This window comes from Terrapene carolina, unplaced genomic scaffold (genome assembly GCF_002925995.2).
Source record: "Terrapene carolina triunguis isolate 2854851 unplaced genomic scaffold, T_m_triunguis-2.0 Scaffold31, whole genome shotgun sequence".
NCBI classification, from domain to species: Eukaryota; Metazoa; Chordata; order Testudines; family Emydidae; genus Terrapene; species Terrapene triunguis.
Genome location: NW_020664382.1, coordinates 1,072,257 through 1,086,530, shown reverse-complemented (window position 1 = coordinate 1,086,530; position 14,274 = coordinate 1,072,257). Strand labels below are relative to the sequence as shown.

The following is a 14,274-nucleotide window of genomic DNA, read 5'->3' as shown; positions in this document are numbered from 1 at the left end:
TCTCCTAATAATCCTATCCTAAGACAAGTCCTAGTTATTAGCAATAGTGAGTACTTCAGAATAAGATTTTTCTTTAGCTTACATTCTTTTGCTTGTCTAGGGAGGTCAGTCTCAGTCTTATTACTTATCAGGCTCGGCCAAACATGCCAAGCAGCAGCACGACTAGTACACCATGCAGTACCTGTCATAAAGGTTATTGTGCATCTTTTCCTATTAGAGAAGAGGATCTAAAACAACTATGTTGGGCCAGGAATTGGTAAGTTCCCTATGGCATCAGAAATTTGAGTGCGTCTGATGTTTTAAAATACATCTTTTCCTGGTAGGGAATTGCCCACTTGCAGTCTCTCAGGACCAGAACCAAAATCCAATAAAATCAATGGGATCTTTCCATTGACTTCAGTGGCCTTTAGATCACGTCCTCAATGAAATCTTTTATCTGTACTGACGTCTTAAAGAAAAACTTATTCAGGCTTGGTACCAACAAGTAAGAAAGGCAGCCTTTAGAAATTTGTAATTTTTTCAGTGGTTTAAGCTGTTTCTCCAAAATTTTGATGTCTATAAAGTTGCAGCAGTTTATTTACATTATTGAAAGAGGGAATCACTGATTAAAACTATAATTAAAACGCTAACTTTTCAACATTTTTTTTTTTTTTTGTAAAACAGTTGAGTGAAGAGTTGGCCATTCAAAGTGACTGAAAATATCAAAGAGGAGACCTAAAAGGAGATCTGCTTAGTGTGACATCTCTTCAGAACCGTTCCACAAAGTGCAATTACACGACATTCTGAGCATCTTTGATAAAAAGCCTGACCCTAGGACAATCCTTTTCCAAACATAGCATTTTGTCACCTAAAATCCAGATCCTGGCAGTGAAGTAAATGGCTCAACTTCCCCCTGGAGTTCGCTTCATCGTTTTATTTACAAGAGATCAGTGGTAAGTTTTCAAGTATATCTTAACAGACATCCATCTTGGACAATATCAGATTTTATCTGAGAAAGATTATTCCTTTGTCTCAGTTTCTCTAACTTTTTATTTCTTGGAATATAAAACAAGTCTTTGTTAAAGAAAATGTTGATTTAATTGCAAAATGAAGAGCAAGGCTAAAGATTTTTTAATCAGGAGATTTGACGCTAGTACAGAGTGATATAGGGGTTTGGAATACATTTCCATCACCATTAGTTTTGTACGCTAGAGAATAAGTACTTCTCCTGTTCTACTTCACGTATTATGTGCTTGGGGAGGTGAATCACAGCCTTTTATTTTGAGTTACTTGGTTTATGTCTGTGAAAAAATCAATCTGTTTATCCTGGACCCAGATCTTCTTTCTTCTCCTGGATGATATCATAATTTTATTTGTAACAGTGCCTCGCACAATAGGATCTTGATCTTGGTTGATGCTACTGTAAAATAAATAATTAATAACGATATTTGTCCTTGGAAACTAAAATCTGGAAGTCTTTTGACAACTTTTTAATTCTGTTTTGGTCTTGTCAGCTCTTTTTGTGCTTTCAAGGGAGAGAGAGAGAGAGAGAGAATTTGTTACTCTTATCTTGAAATCACTTGTTTACCGTAACAAAGGAAAGAAATCAGTACTTCCCAGTTGAATGATTTTTATCATACACGTCATCTAACAGAGCTTCAAGGCAAGAGTCACTGCAGTTTATTAAATGAAATCTTCAGTAATGGGCATAACAACTGAACACCCCAATGTAAGTTGTTATACCAAAACCCAGATGGTGTGTTTGGGTAGCCTTACTTGCCGAGTCTTCTGTGCTGGTTCTACAAACTAAGCAGGGTTAAACATAGTCAATTCTTGGATAAGAGACCTCCAAGAAAATCCAGGAAATTCCCTGTACTGGAGGATGTGTTAGCAATTCAGTAACTTGTATGTTTGCCTCTCAACCAGTACTTGACCGATGCCTTTGAATAGCATTAGGGTCTGCTGTATTTCTGGAGGTACCATCCATTAGACAACACCCAAAACTGAAGTCCTGCCCCCTTGTGGTCACTAAGGATCCTGTGGTGGTTTTTGCAGCAGGAGGCATGTTGACCATGTGTCTTGGCGCAATACCAAGTATATGGTATTTACAGTGTGCTGTGGCTACTTACACATCTATTGGAGATTTAAATGGATACATTCTACTTGTTCATGCTTTTGCTTATATATGCAGACAGACAACTGGATGTAATGTAGGATGCTGAGCTGAAGACATACAGCATGTAGCATTGTATAATCTATCAGACCGTATACTTAACAGGTATTGGTAAGCAAAATAGGAAAAGAATCTACTATAGTATAACAAATCGTTCAAACTACTCTTCTCCATTTAAAAAACTGCACTAATGGTTATAAAGTAGATGTGAATGAAACCATCAGTGTAAAGGCAAGCATTCTCAAACTTTTTTATAGGGTGGATCACATTTCATTGTCATAGGAACACACCTCTCACATTTCCAATCAGATCACATCCATTTGGCAACTACAATTGCTCATGTGGAAAAGCAATAATAGGAAAATAAGTAATATTATTTTTCTTTTGTTTCTCTTTTAATATGCATTAGCAACTGGAAAGAGAGAAGAGCCAGCACCATGTGCTCTGTGAACAACCAGTAGTCCCCACACCCTCGTTTGTGAACCTCTGGGGGTAAAGGTGTCACAGGTGCAAAAATGATGTTTTGCTCTGATGCTGGCTTAAATATAGAAACTATTGAAATTGCTCAAATTTATACCCCAATATACAGTAGTTCGAGTTAATTTAGAGTCTCTTTAGCTTCCAGGGTTTATGATAACATGAAGTGAAAAAAAATGTGAAGAATACTTTGAAATATTTTGTTTTATGTAAGATGTTGGTAAATATAAATCTAGTGATTTCAATCACTTAGAAATATTAAAATAAATACTGATTTTTCTTTTGTTACAGGTGCAGGGCCTTCATTTTTGTTCTTACCTTTTTGTTATATGCTAGTTTCCACTTGTCAAGGAAACCTATTAGTATAGTTAAGGTAAGCAACAATGAATCATTTTGTTTAAATAGCCTCCTAATTTTCTCAAACAGGAAAGTATACTTTTGTGTGTGTGTGTTGTTTTTTTTCAAAGACAGTGTTAAAGTTTAACCCACAATGCTGTAAAAACAAGTGCCGATAATTACAGTTGTCGTACCATAGTTCCATGCTATACATTTTTGGTGAGACCACACCTAGAATACTGCACATACTTCTGGTTTTAGGCCCTCACATGAGTTAAGCTAAGTACATGTGTAAGTGTTTGCAGGATCAAGGCTTGAAATCTTAGAAGAGTTGCTCAGAGCTGAGGAATCTATCGAGACTGAGTAAATTGTGTGCGTTAGATCTTCAAGACGATTTTGGTTCTTGTGCAGTACTATGCATGAGCTAGTGCAGTGATATCAGAGAAATATAATGTATTTCATTTTCACCTTTAGACTTTGGCAGTACATTAACCTGAAGTTATTTCTCATGTATATTTTTAACTTTATTGCTCAACAGCCTATTCATATTAATAATAAAAAAAAAAGTCTTGCTCCATACAGTAAATAAATAGCATTGGACCTGTTATCAGAATGCAAATTGCTTAGATACGGTTTCATTGTTTACATTTCAAATTGTCAAGTGTTTCATTAACCTTTTGATTTTATTCCCACTAAGAACTTGTTTACACAAGGGATAAAACTGACGTTAGCACCGTTTCTCTGATCTGTATAGACTGGGATCGTCCTATTGAAAACCATGTTATCTTACTTTAGATTATATTTGGTTGGGGTTATAAAATAGCATTTTTTAAAGAGAGCATAGTTCTCAAGAGTGAAATTTCCATCCACACTGCTCTGGAAATCAGTGTTAGATCTACCTATTGGTAGCTTGGCCTTAAGCAGTGTAAGCAGTTACTTGATCTAATTAAAAACTAATAAACTAAGGGTACGTTTACACTACCCGCCGGATTGGCGAGTAGTGATTGATCTATCGCGTCTAGTGTAGACACGATAAATCGATCCCCGATCGCTCTGCCGTCGACTCCGGAACTCCACCACGGCGAGAGGCGGAAACGGAGTCGACGGGGGAGCGGCAGCCGTTGATCCCGCGCTGCGAGGATGCGAAGTAAGTGATTCCAAGTTGATCTAAGATACGTTGACTTCAGCTACGCTATTCTCATAGCTGAAGTTGCATATCTTAGATCGATCTCCCCCTAGTGTAGACCAGGCCTTAATCTCTTCCTCCCTGTATCTCCTTTGAAGTTTCCTGCAGCTTGATGTGTCAAACTATATTTTCTATTTTTATTTTTTGACTTTGTGGTGGGCTTTTTTTCCATTTTTTTTTTAATACTGATCCTTCCAAAAGCTGATTGATTCCCCCCCAAGTCTGTTTCTTCAGTGTCCGTATACAGGGCCACCCAGAGGGGGGGACAAGTGGGGCAATTTGCCCCGGGCCCCACAGGGGCCCCCACAAGAGTTTTCAGGGGCCCCCACGAGAGTTTTCGGCGGGTCTTTGGCAGCAGGTCCTTTAGTGCTGCCGAACACACCCGGAGCGAGTGAAGGACCCACTGCCGAAGACCCGGAGCTTCTTCCGCTCCGGGACTTCGGCGGCAATTCGGCGGCGCATCCTTCACTCACTCCAGGACCCGCCGCTGAAGTGCCCCGAAGACCCGGAGTGGAAGGACCCCCGCCGCCGAAGACCCCAGGGCCTCTGAATCCTCTGGGCAGCCCTGTCCATATATTTTACTGTTCTGATTCCTTTTGGGCGTAATGATATGCTAACTCATGGGCTCCAATCCTGCAATGTGATCTGTATACGCAGATCCCTACATGTATGTGGAGTCCTGGTTATGTCAGTGGGACTCTTCACAGACCTAGAAGTCTGCTCATGCACATCAGCTTGCAGCATTGGTATGTGCAGTAGTTGTGTGCTTGGGGATGAGGAGACATGTTTAAGATATAAACTGAAAAATAAAATGTTCTTTGTTGAAGGAAAGGGCATTGCAATGTTCTCAGATGACATAAGGACACATTCTGCCCTTATTCACAGCAATGTAAATCCAGAGTAACTTCACTGAGATTAATGGAGCTATTCCAGATTTACACCTGCATGGATGAGAACATCACTTACATATGAGCATTTTTAGAAAAATATACCATTACCCCTTTATATATTGTGAACATTGTGAACAGATCATTTTTTTCCTTGCGGGGGGGGGGGGGGGAAGAGGTATTCTGCTTCTGTTTGATATGTATGGTATTACATACCACTGAAGTATGCTTGTTGACTTCTATGGGAGCTGCTGGGCAAACTGGGCCATTTCCCCAGCATGTTGAGTAGTGTGCTGTTGGACATGCCATCGTTCCAATGAGATGTAAAATCCAAGTCCTGGCCTATTTCTGATCACCAAAGTTCCCATAGCACTTGTAGTGAGAACAGGGGTGTCGAACTCTGCTGTGTCAATCCTGGTAATTACATTTCACCTACCTAAATTTCCCTTGCAGTTTCAGTGGGGTGTGTTTTTTCTCTTCTATCCCTGTCCGAAACTTGGCTGTGCTGCATTATATGGGATGAAATACAATACATTGCCGCTGGTGCTGCAAAGATTGACGCACATGCTTAATGTTGTGCGCGCTGACTTTGCTAGGACTATTCACAGTACTTAAAGTTAAGCAGGTACATAATTGTTTGCAAGACTGGGACTGTAGTTTTTGTCAGTTTTGGAGCCCAGTCCTGCTCCCAGTAAAGCCAATGGCAAAACTTCTATTGATTTCTAATAGGTGTAGGATTATGTTATTTCAATCTTATACCAGTGTAACTCCCAGCCAAACCTTGTAGGGATCCTTTGGCGTTCACAGTGACACAAAACTGCAGCGTAACAGTGGTTAATCAGGCCTAGTGTTCGTAAAGTGTTTTGGGATCTCTCGGTATGAAAAGCACTGTCATTATAATATTGTTACTAGCCTCACATGTGGTGAAGGGTGTTTCATGTATAGGAACTGATCCAAAGCCATTACAATAGATATTAGAGAGATGAAATGAGTGAGATAATCTCTCTTATTGGACCGACCTGAAAAAGAGCTCTGTGTAGCTCTAAAGCTTGTCTCACCAACAGAAGTTGGTTCAGTAAAAGATGTTACCTCACCCACCTTGTCTCTCTAATATCAGGGCACCAACACAGCTATAACAGCACTGCAAATTAAAAAGGATAGATATACCATTGATTTAAATGGGCTTTGGTTTGGGCCCATAAATAGCTAGATTTGTTAAATTTGCTACTGTATTGTGTATAGCAGGATTCTGTACTGGATGAGTTTTATATTGTCAAATTCTCTTTCTACATTAGGGAGAACTACATAAGCACTGTGCTCCTCCAAGTGAAGTTGAACTCAACTCCTACAAAGAATATGCCATCCAGATTCAGCCTGTTAAAAAGTTATCTAATGAGTCTCAGTGTGGTTGGGAGCCATTTGGTGAGTTCATTTGCATGCTAATTTTGTAATAATGATATTTATACAAGTGTTGTACCTTGTTACTTATCACAGGGATTATTCCCATGGAAAAACGGATAGGAGGGGCATGTTTTGTTTTTAATTTAACCTGGCTAATATGTTGTGAGTGTCCCAAATGAGATAAAGCTTTAAATGGCAAGTCTCTTACAAGAACTTCTTTTCCAAATAAATTATGAGTTCAGCTGCTGAAGACTAAACTATTACACCTGGTCTTAAACTTTTTGATGGAACAAATTTCAGTTAGAAAATGCAAATTTGTCAAATCTAATTGTTTCATGGGAATGTGGTGATTCCACATATGTTTGTTATGGAAATATGACATAACTGATCATTTTGGCTTTCTCATTTCATTTCATTTTGACATTTATATTTTATCAAATATATTATATTTTATATGGTCCTGATACTATTGAAACAAAACAATTCAATGCTTCCAGAATTTCCAGTCAGTGGAAAAAATCAATGTTTTCGAGTTGGAACAAAAACAAATTTTGAAATGTCAGAATTTCCCATGGAATTCTAACCAGCTCTATAAATGGATGCCATGCACATTCCAGAAATGCTGGCACCTTCAAAACAAAGAAAATATGCTCATTTAGAAAACTAAATTGTAATTAAAAGGCTATGTTTTGCTTATTTACAAGTTAATACTGTAATAATTTGAATATAATAACTGAGATTTTGAATAAGTGCTTGATATCTTGTGTTCAGCATCTGATCATAAACAGGGAATGTCAGTAGAATAGAAGATCCTAGTAACTTGATAGCTCACTAGCAAAGGAGAAACTGTTCAATTATTACTAACTAAGGCTGTGATCCTGCACTCTCAGCTATGTGTAGGTAGACCCCTGTGTTATCAAGTGGCCTGGTAACCCACTATACATTTGTAGCTCTGGGACTCCAGGGCATACTCCTGAGTACATACCTCTTGTCTGACACCCTTCCTTAGAAAATGGGGTGCTGCCATCTAGCCATCCTAGACCCTGAAAACCAGTGTCTCAGACCCTAGTCACCGGTCTCCCCATCCCCCGTTGCTTACACACACTCAGCGTTCCACCTAGTCCATGGGCACTCTGGGGCTCCTAGTTTAACCCTTTTGGGGACAATGTGGCAGTTAAGCAAGGAGCACAGGTTTACCAGAAGAATTTCTTTACCACAGTGACTTTACTGATAAAGCACTACAGAGCTTCGCAAATGACAGTCCTGAAACACACTCTTCTCTAGTCTGTGCTCACTCCTTCTTTTGAGTCAATGGTTCATCAGCCGTTCAGGCTGAGCAGAGTTCTCCTTTAAATTCTCCTTACACTGCTCTTAAATAGGGCCTCTGCTTGTGTGCCATGTGTCACAGTTTCAGGGAAAATGTACCTGCATATTCTCCCTTTGATATTGCAACCACCTGCAGGCTAGTTGGGGACCATATTGTATGAAGTCTATGAATGGTTTATGTATCACGGTGGGCCAGGGAGTGTATGCAAAGCTCCCCAGAGGGTGGCACTTCTCTGGATGTGTTTACAGCCTGCGTGATTTGCCTCCATCACCCTTCTACTTCTTTTCATTCCTGGAGGAGCCGGTGGAGTAGCCTGCAATCCCTAGTCTAATCTGATGTAAAAACCATTCATAAAATTACTACAGTATAGTCCCTAACTATACTGGATGCGGTTGCAACATCTGTCACACCACGTGCTCAAACTGAGGCCTGGTCTACACTAGAGAATTAGATTGACCCAGCTACATCGCTCAGGGATGTGAAAAATCTGTACCTCTGAGTGACATAGTTAAGCTGGCCTACGTCCCCATGTAGATAGCACTAGGCCAATGGAAGAATTCTTTTGCTGACCTAGCTACCATCTCTCAGGGAGGTGGATTTACTACAGTGATGGGAGAATCCCTTCAATCGCTGAAGTAAGTTTCTGCACAGAAGAGCTAGAGCAGCACAGCTGCAGTAGTGTTGTAAATGCAGACCTAACCTGAGAATCTCCAGATCCACCAGGCATACTTCCCAACCACCCACGGCCGTCCCCTGTGTAGAAAGACCATTGTTCCATGGGATGGTCCAGCAGTTGAGAATCATTCAAAATTGATAGCCCTGGATTGCTGTCTGTGTGATGGTCCTTCAGTGAAATGTCAAACACCTTTCCAGGGCTGGGTAGCTGTTGGGAATGTAGTAAAAAGTCTGTCCCTGGACAGAGTGCAGACTAGTGTTCAACACATGGTACAAACCAGAATTCATAATGAGATACAGACACATCTTACTCTGTCATGCTCTGTGCCTGGGTGAAGCTCCATTAAAGGGCTCTGTGTGGGTGTAGGGTCTGCACACATGGAGTTCAGTGCATGATTGGGGCCTAAAAGGGTATGTGTGTAACATTCTGATAGACTAGGTCCTGAGGGGATAAAAACACCTTAAACTTTTCTCCTTTCAGAAGCCACTGATTGAAAGTTACTGTTGAGTACAGTGTTATATTCAACAGGTTTCTAAAAATAATTAATTTAAAAGCTGAAAATTGCAGGAAATTACGTGGTATTGAACACCATTGTTTTCATGACCTTTTTAGCTTGTGTTTCTTTATGAAGTCAGTCTGTCGCCAGGACTAATTTGAGGCCCAAGTAGTAGTGTTCAAAATGGGGATGGACAGGTGGTAACTCTGACAAGTCCTGATTTTTCAAATGGCTGCCTCCTCTTGTGCATGATCATCTGTGACCCCATTTAGAAAAATCTGTGCATGTGCCTAACTTTAAACATATGAATAGTTCTGTTGAAATTGGTGGAGCTACTCAAATGCTTGAAGTTTGACATGCGTTTTAGTCCCTGGCTGAACTGGGCCTGTGTGCAGTTCATAGATTTTGTGCATAAATCCAACACCTGTTTTTTAGCTGAACATTTTCAATCGATAGTCATTCTCCCATCACTGGTCGAGCAACAATGGACATTTTAATTACCATGTCATCTAACCTTACTCCTTTTCATCCAATATGTCAAAATAATGGCCCTGATCCTGAGATTTGTATCTGCATAGATGGCCTCTTGGCATGCAGAGAGCCCCATTGGCTCTAGTGGGCTAATAAGAATGGCCATACTGGGTCAAACCGATGGTGCAGCTAGCCCAGTAGCCTGTCTTTGGACTGGGGCAGTGCCAGGTGCTTCAGAGGGAATGAACAGAACAATTAATGAGTGATCCATCCCCTGTAATCCAGTCCCAGCTTCTGGCAGTCAGCGGTTTAGGGACATATGGGCTGCAAGGGCCCACACAAGCAGGTTTGATTACAGGATCAGAGATAACATTGTAATGGAGGGGAAAAAACTGAAGAAATATTTATTTTCTAGCATTAAAGAACAAAGCACAACATCCTTTTTAATTGTATTGTTTTTTAAAAGTAGTTAGTCTTTGCCAGATGGCTTTTTAAAATTTGCTTCCGCCATCTTTGCAGTTAGGACCTGACATATTTGAAAAGTATATTTTCCTTTTAGGGAATTTTAAATATATTTTTATAGACTTTTGTGAACTTTGTTCTCTTAGAAGCTTGAAAATACAGTATATTTTGCTAATAAATTTGTGGTTTCCATTTCCAAATGTTGTTTTTATATGAATTGGGTAAGAGGAGATTAAGAATGCTTCGAACAATGTTTTTCTAATATGTAATAGATGAAAACAGAAAATACAGTATTCTTTGGTTAAGTAGAATGCAAAGTGTCAAGAAACTGGCATTCTTTTTTTTTCTGCTAGAAATTTCACTTAGAACTAAAAATGCCTATAGTGTTTTTTTTTTAAAGATTTCCAAGACCTGTACATGAAATATATAATAAAGGTTTGAAAGCTATTGATAAACTTATTCCACTGATTTGTTTTGAAAATGTTTTCTTAGACAAGAACAATTACAAACAATTACTGGGAGCCCTGGATTACTCATTTCTGTGTGCTTATGCAGTTGGAATGTATTTGAGGTAATTCCTTTAGACTTTTTTTCATACTTCTTAAATTATTGATTCAGAAGGCTGCACTGCTTCTCATCTGTTAGTCTTAAAGGTGCCACAGGACCCTCTGTTGCTTTTTACAGATTCAGACTAACACGGCTACCCCTCTGATGCTTCTAATCTGTTATCCTTTCCTTTTGGGAAGCTTCTGATGAATGATCACTGAAGAAGGAAGGAGAAATTTGGATTGTCTCACACATACAAAGACCTGATTTTAGGGCTTGTCTACACTACCGCGCGGGGTCGATCTAAGATACGCAACTTACTTAAATCTACTTACCGGTGCGTCTTCACTGCTGTAAGTCAACAGCTGACACTCTCCCGTCGACTCTGCTTGTACTTCTCATTCTGGTGGAGTACCAGAGTCGACGGGAGAGCGCTCACCGGTCGATTTATCGTGACACGATAAATCGATCCCCGTTGGATTGATTGCTGCCTGCCGATCTGGCAGGTAGTGTAGACAAGTCTTTAGGCACATTTTTCACAGTGACTATCCTGAAACCCTTACAGAAATTCATAGGAAGGTTAATCCTTCCTATGAATTTCTGTACTCCCTTGAACTGAAATGTATCACAGATGACAATCTAGCCCATATACATCAATGAGTATGTCTAAATAGCAGCTGCATAGTTTAATTCCCAGATCTGGTAGACATACACACTGAGACTATCATGATTAAAAACAGCAGTGTGGCTGTGGTGGTATGGGTGATGGCAGATGTTAGCCACCTGAGTACATACTAGGATCTTGGATAGGATTGTATTCAGGCAGCAAGCCCAAGACACAGCCTGCACTGCCACATCTGTGCTTCTATTTTTAGTGCACTAGCTCAAGCAGGGCTAGCACATGTATATCTGCATAAGCTGGGAATTACACCCCCCCACTGCTGTGTAGATACACTCAACGTGAAGAATCACGTGGAAAGTAATTCCCATTATGCCCACCGTAAAACCATTCAATTCTCACAATATCAGCATTTGTTATGTAATGCACCAAATATTTATTACTTAATTGCTTGATTTTTAGTTAAAATTTCTGTTGAAACTTTCAGGGAAAACCCTAATAGATTCAGAATTTGAACATCCTCTTTATACGCTATGAAAGTTTGGTGTGTGACATGTTTCATGTTTCTTTTAAATGTTTTTTTCTTTACCCCTGTACATTCTCAGTGGTATAATAGGAGAGCGACTGCCTATCCGGTATTATCTAACAGCTGGAATGCTTGCCAGTGGACTCTTCACTGCAATGTTTGGGTTGGGCTATTTCTATAATATACATAACCTGTGGTTCTACATGATAGCTCAGGTAAGCATACTGTTGTTTGTTTCCCTAGATTCGTTGGCTTTCCATATTTATTTATTTTATTTTCAGATGTGAGTAGCATTTAGTGGTTACATGGCGAGATGCATTCCATTCTGGTTTGAATGTAATTCAGTTTTGTAAGAGATTACTTGCCATAGCGTCTCAAGAAATACATAGTTTTAAAAATAAAGATATGTTTTAAATGAAATAGTTTTTTTTAAAAAAATGAACTGTTTAAAATCCCAGATCATTCACGTGTGTAAACCTAAACGTGAGAAATAATATACCTTTGAGAACAAATACATTTACTTTTATCTGTCTGCTAAGACCTGAGTGTAGGGTGCTGTTTTTTTCTGAGCAGTTTCCTGCACTGGTGAAAAGTGTTCAAGATATTGCCAGCTGGTGCAACAAAAAGCCATGGAGTAGAATTCTCAGAAATCTTGTGGGTCTGATCCAAAGCCTGTTGAAATCTATGGAAAGACTTTGCATTGACGTCGATGGACTTTGGATGAAGCTTTAAGTGAAAGGCAGTGGGACTTATGCTCCTAAATCATTTAGGGTATGCCTACACTTAGAGCGGGAGATGTTTAATTCCCAGCTCAAGGAAACATACCCATGCTAGCTCTGATCAAGCTAGCATGCTAAAAATTAACTGTAACTGTGGCAAGGCGAGCTGTAAAAGAGGCTAGTTGCCCTGAAGTAGGTACCAGTCTGAGACCAAAGACACGTATTCAAGGCAGTTAGCCCCTCCTACCACTGCTACACTTAGACTACATACTTGTGGTCTCCGACACATACGTAATCGGGGTGTCTTGCTCCTCCCGCTGCCTGAGCTGCCACAGGTACTGTTTATTTTTAGCGTGCTAGCAGAGGCATAGCGAGCGCCCTCCGTACCCTCCGACCGGAGGGGGCCCCGCAAGGAAGGGGGCCCCTAAAAGTGGCAAAAAAAATGTAAGGTATAACTAGGTAAGTGACATTTATTGACGCTATTGCACAATCCATGTCGGTTTTACTGACAAAACCGTGAAGTTATTATGATATATCATAATGCTATTGGCTACATCAGTTGTCTGTCGGTCAGTTTCGAATTTTAGTTGGACCCATTCAAAGAATGTGTATTTGCGTTCATAATGGCGGTCAGCGGATAAATGTTATTAATTTAGTTGTTTAATTTTTTATCATTTGAAACGATTTGTTTCCAACGCAGAAGCACGCTTTGTGATGTCTAAGAGAACGTATAAGAGCGGAGCTAGTAAACGAAAGGCAGCAAAAGATGCTGAGAAGGAACTTGAGAAAATTCCAAAGTTGTCAACGTATTTTGCGCTGCAATCCAACGTACAGGTACAGGCACATGAAACGGACAGCGCTAGCAGCGACGAATCGTATCCAGAAGTATCCAGAAGTGCTTCAAGTGAGGTCGAAGGTGAAGCCAGTTGTTCTACCAAACAAACTGTGACAGATATTCCAGCTGCTGCCGGGAAAGAAGTATCTGAATCTGAACCACTGACTGATGATCCAGGAGATTGGCCGTCTATAATATCGGACAGGCAAGTGTGTGACATTGTTGCACGTGGCCCACCGCAGCAGAATGAAAGTTACGAATTTCCATTTAACGAGGAAAGACTGAGGTTCACAAGTACTCATTTCTATCGAACCATGGCAAATGGCGAGAAAATAAGACGTTCATGGTTAATGTACTCAGTTTAGAAAGATGCCACTTTTTGTTTTTGTTGTAAATTATTTGGCACTGGCAACATACTGCTACGTCGTGGAACATCTGCTTGGAAAGCACTGTCAAAAAGACTTCAGCAACATGAAACAGGCAAAGGTCATCAAGACTGTATGGTGAAATGGTTTGACCTTTGGTCAGGCATAGTAAACCGTACATCTATTGACCAACTCGAATTGCAGGCTTTTCTAAAAGAAAGAGATTTCTGGAGAAATGTTGTCAAACGCATGGTTGATGTCGTTATTTTCTTGTCCGAAAGAAACTTGGCATTTCGAGGAAGTAATGAAAAGCTCGGCGATCCTTCGAATGGCAACTTTTTGGGACTGTTTGAATTGCTTGCAAAGTATGATACTGTCCTCAGCGAACTTTTACAGAGGATTAAGAAGGCAGAGACACATGTTCAGTACCTCAGTCCACAGATCCAAAACGAGGTGATTCAACTTGTTGCCAGTAACATTCAAGAGGCCAGCATAGCGCAGCTTAGAAAAGCAAAATATTATTCAGTTATTTTGGACTGTACTCCCGACGTGTCACATGAAGAACAGATGTCTGTGGTGTTACGCTTTGTTGAATTCAACGGTGAAGATGGTGTCAATATTCGTGAAGCGTTTGTTGGTTTTCTTAATGTTCATGATACAACTGGCGAGGGCTTATTGGAAGCGTTTCTTGAAAAGGCAAACAACTTAGGAATAGACATTGCTGACATGAGAGGCCAAGCTTATGATAACGGCGCAAATATGAGAGGAAAGAATAAAGGAGTTCAAGCCCGCA

General features: G+C 40.1%; 1 protein-coding gene across 1 annotated transcript in view; it reads left to right on the top strand.

Moving 5' to 3' along the window:
- The first annotated feature begins 847 nt into the window (after nt 1-847).
- LOC112111326 (glucose-6-phosphate exchanger SLC37A1) overlaps nt 848-14,274 on the top strand; it is a 56,384-nt gene continuing 42,957 nt past the window's right edge. The window contains exons 1-8 of the mRNA XM_029911568.1: nt 848-932; nt 2,921-3,002; nt 6,334-6,460; nt 10,364-10,442; nt 11,642-11,777; nt 12,136-12,196; nt 12,982-13,433; nt 13,686-14,234. Coding sequence (XP_029767428.1) covers nt 877-932; nt 2,921-3,002; nt 6,334-6,460; nt 10,364-10,442; nt 11,642-11,777; nt 12,136-12,196; nt 12,982-13,433; nt 13,686-14,234 — 1,542 coding nt within the window. The 5' untranslated portion in view covers nt 848-876. The remainder of the gene's footprint in view (nt 933-2,920; nt 3,003-6,333; nt 6,461-10,363; nt 10,443-11,641; nt 11,778-12,135; nt 12,197-12,981; nt 13,434-13,685; nt 14,235-14,274) is intronic.